Source organism: Bidens hawaiensis, unplaced genomic scaffold (assembly GCF_021521415.1).
Source record: "Bidens hawaiensis isolate Kalapana, Puna unplaced genomic scaffold, B.hawaiensis_p1.1 tig00028803_1, whole genome shotgun sequence".
Lineage (NCBI taxonomy): Eukaryota > Viridiplantae > Streptophyta > Magnoliopsida > Asterales > Asteraceae > Bidens > Bidens hawaiensis.
The window spans coordinates 273,703-277,557 of NW_027505134.1; the positions used below are offsets into that span (position 1 = coordinate 273,703).

Sequence of the window (3,855 nt, forward strand, 5' to 3'; positions counted from 1 at the left end):
TAACATGCCTTGCTAAACTGGACCATTCACCAACAAATGCATATCCAGGAATACTGCTTTTGAAACTTTTAAACACAAGAGTCCATCTACTTCCATTAACTGCATAAACATCCCAGTTGGCAGATGATCTTCCACGTTTCAAATATGGAAGGTAACGTACAATCAGATAGTCTCTTAATTGCTGACATACAAGTTTAATAAAAAAAAATTAAAAGATAAATTTTAAGAATTAAACAAATTATATATAAACAAAATTTAAAATTTATATAAACGTCCGAATAATAATAAGGATTAACATACCAACTTATTCATTGTTGGATAAGATACATAGATATCAAAAATCTTATGCTGCAACTCCGGTTTTCTGGAACATATAACATTCCCCATTCGTGTGGCTTAGTGGGACAGAAAACTCACCAAATCTGAAACCATTGTCTTTTACAAATGGGAACCATCCATTGCCAAATACATACTTATCAATGCTAAAATCAATATCAACCCTCCACTGTTGATTTAAATGCGTAATGGTAACAGTCTCATGGACAGAATCATGTGGAAAATGAAGCTTAAAGTAATCTATGTGAATTTTCTATACAGCATAACAGAAACTCTATTAGCATATATTAACACCAAAAAATGAAGTAGATGATAATAACGACTAATTTTAACTGGTAGATACTAACCATATCTTCAAGGGATGGTTGATTAAACACGGCTAATGCAGGATAATACATCTGCTTAGCAAATATCCATGACTTTAGATGCATGGTAATTAATGCAAATATATGAAATTGACATTAATGATGAAGAATATGCAAATACTAAAAATACGGATTATTTAGAACAAATACGATTTTGTAATTAGGGTTGAAAGGGAGAACTTACCTTCAAAACATGGAAGAAGAATCAAAGAGTCATGTTGATTTTGATGGGAAGGTAGATCTGGATTAAAAACAATTTAAAATTGGTTATAATTGATACAAAAAGTCGGGTTTTAACACGGGTCATTATAAGGTAAACGGGTTTCTTGAGAATATAACCATCACATTTAATTATTGGAATATATTTCAAATAATACCTAAATAGCATATCTATTGTTTATATTTGTCTTAAATTTTAATATTTGAAAGAAGGTAATTACATTTTTGACAACGAATATTTAATTATGTTATCCAAAATTTATACAAATATAAGGTTATTTGTACAAAATAAATTTATACAAATTTAATATATTTAAAGACATCAACCAAAAACCATTTTCAAATTATACAAATATAAGGTTATTGTAAATTAAAATTAATTTGGAATATAAGTTATGTTTGTGACAACTTCAAAATGAATGGCAGATTAGTTATTAACAGATTATATATACAACAAAGAACCAACCATTAAGAAAAAATAACTCCAAACATAAATATAATCAAACATTCAAATAAAAATAAGTAGTTCAAAACAACCAAGTAGCAGAGATAGTCGCTTCAAAAAACACATGTTTAAAAAACCAAACATAAAATATCCAAAACTATTAAAAATAATAAAGATGTAAAACCAAAACGAATAATTTCAAAACCAAAGTTTAACCGTTCACTTATAATCCTTCTCCAACTTAGGAGTTAAAATAGTTGCAACATCACAGGATTCACTGGTGTTTCCCATCTCTTCAATAATCTTTGACTTAAACTTATTGGCCGACATGCTAGGTTGATCGTCAGCTTCAAAAACTTCAACCAATTTTCTTTTAAGTTTATCGTCAGAAGACGTTGACATTCCTTTCTCCTCATTTGCCACATCCTGACCATCAACATTAGAACTTGGAGTTTGGTTATCTCCAATATCCGAAATCTGTTATTAACAATTAACAAAGTAATCAACATAACAAAATCATGTCACACATCTTTGTGTCACCTATATTTATAAGTTTCAATTATCATATGTAACAAACATATTTACCTTGACGGAAACAGAACCGGATGATTGAAATTCAGACATAGATGCTCCCAATGAAACAGAATTAGAATCGGTTTGCTGAAAATTAAAAGTGTAACAACAAAATCGGTTAATGAAAATAATTATAAAATAACATTAACTATAAAATGAATTTAGTTTTAAATAATTACCAAACGTCCATTCTGCCTTTTCTGTAATTCAGTGAGAATATTAGTGTCATCAGTAAGCTTGTTTATACTATAATCTTCCACATTGTTTCTGAAATTGAACTCTGCCACATCGACCTTAAAAGCAAATTTCTTTTCTAAAAGACAATCAAACTCAGAAAGGAATCTACCGTTTTCAACCTCATTCTGTAATAAAATAAGTGGAAAAAACTTAATTTTTCAATTTGTTAACAATTTTCTATAATAATTATAAAATTTAGTAATTGAAAACAAACCTGCTTTTGAGAATCAATCAATTCAGCTGAAGTTTTGTTGATCAGCATTCTAACATCTCTAACAAAGAGAGTCAACGACACAACTCCTGTCGAATCTTGAACCCTTATCTTGATCTTGAATCTACATAATTTTTAAAATAGGTTAATAGGAAGCAAAACCAAATATTGTATATTTTGTCAATAAACATTTGAATTTTTTTTCACTAAGTACCTAGGTGTAGGAAGAACACCTAACACGTTGCATCTTTCTGTTTTGCATTCATATTCATTTCCCCCTTCACCATTATTTTCCATAAGTTTACGGCTACAAGTATTACAGCCAATGTAATACCACTCTGTATCTGGACATATGGCCTTAATTGTACCAAGAATAATGATATTCTTAGGCTGCAAATAAGTAAAAAACAAATTATGCAATATAATCGTACAAATAGTGAATTTAATAATTAACTTACAAATATAATGGTGCAAATATCACCGATGTTAAAAAAATCTGTTGCTCTCAAAAACTCCTCATCAACAGACGAAAGCATCTTCACCGGAATCGGTTTACAAACAGAAACATCATTGGCATTTAGCAGATCCACCAAACTAAAAAATTAAATATTTAATGAATTTAGGAATAAGTAATATAATATGAAATTTACAAACTTAATACATAAATGAAAACAATATTGGTTTAATAATATACCTGTTTTTGTATTCTTCAATCTCAAATAAATAGTCGTTTATAAAGAAACGGCTAACATTAGATCCAAAAGAATTCGACACATAAACTTTCTCTAGAAAAAGGAAAATTATAAACCGACACATTAGTTTAAGTTAGTGACATGTTAAAACACAAGAAAGTTAAAAACAGCAGACATAGTTACCTTTACCATCAGAATCGGTGTAATACTTAACCCTACCAAACTGAAGTATAACTATCGCATGGCCTTCATCAAAATGTTCAATTACATATTTGGAGAGCTCAGACACATAATGATTCCATAGTGTGAGATACACACAGTTTCCACTGAAATTACAGAAGCGTTACAAACAGTCATAAGTATAAAGTTTATTAACCTAAATATGTAATTAAATGATAGGTGTAATAGTAATACCGTAAATCACATATCTCCATCATACGCTTGTTTTTGTCCTTCACGTTTGAAGCATTGCCCTTGAACACATGAACCACGTGACCAATAATATCTAACACAAAGAAAAATAAATAAATAATTTATTAACAGATTTAATGGAAATCTATGACTAAAATTATAAATCTATTTATTTGGATGCCAAAAAATTATTTTATACCAACTGTCGATTTCAAAGAAATATCTTTATTGATTAGTGATTCAAAAGAAATAATCTTAAAACCAAACAGACGACCATCAAACTCCTGACATGAATCAAATGTGTGTTTGGTCCCAACACCAATTTGTTGGGACAGTCAATCACACGGTAGTTCGATCCATTTAAAC

General features: G+C 29.3%; 1 protein-coding gene across 1 annotated transcript; it reads right to left on the reverse strand.

The window, feature by feature from the left end:
* Positions 1 to 1,584: 1,584 nt before the first annotated feature.
* Positions 1,585 to 3,583, reverse strand: LOC143610969 (uncharacterized; the record flags this gene model as incomplete). Its single annotated transcript, XM_077085304.1, has 9 exons — positions 1,585 to 1,842; positions 1,951 to 2,025; positions 2,118 to 2,300; positions 2,390 to 2,510; positions 2,601 to 2,776; positions 2,845 to 2,980; positions 3,081 to 3,171; positions 3,262 to 3,404; positions 3,493 to 3,583. Coding segments are annotated over 9 exons (1,274 nt in total), but the record flags the coding sequence as incomplete, so codon positions are not given.
* Between the last annotated feature and the right edge of the window lie 272 nt (positions 3,584 to 3,855).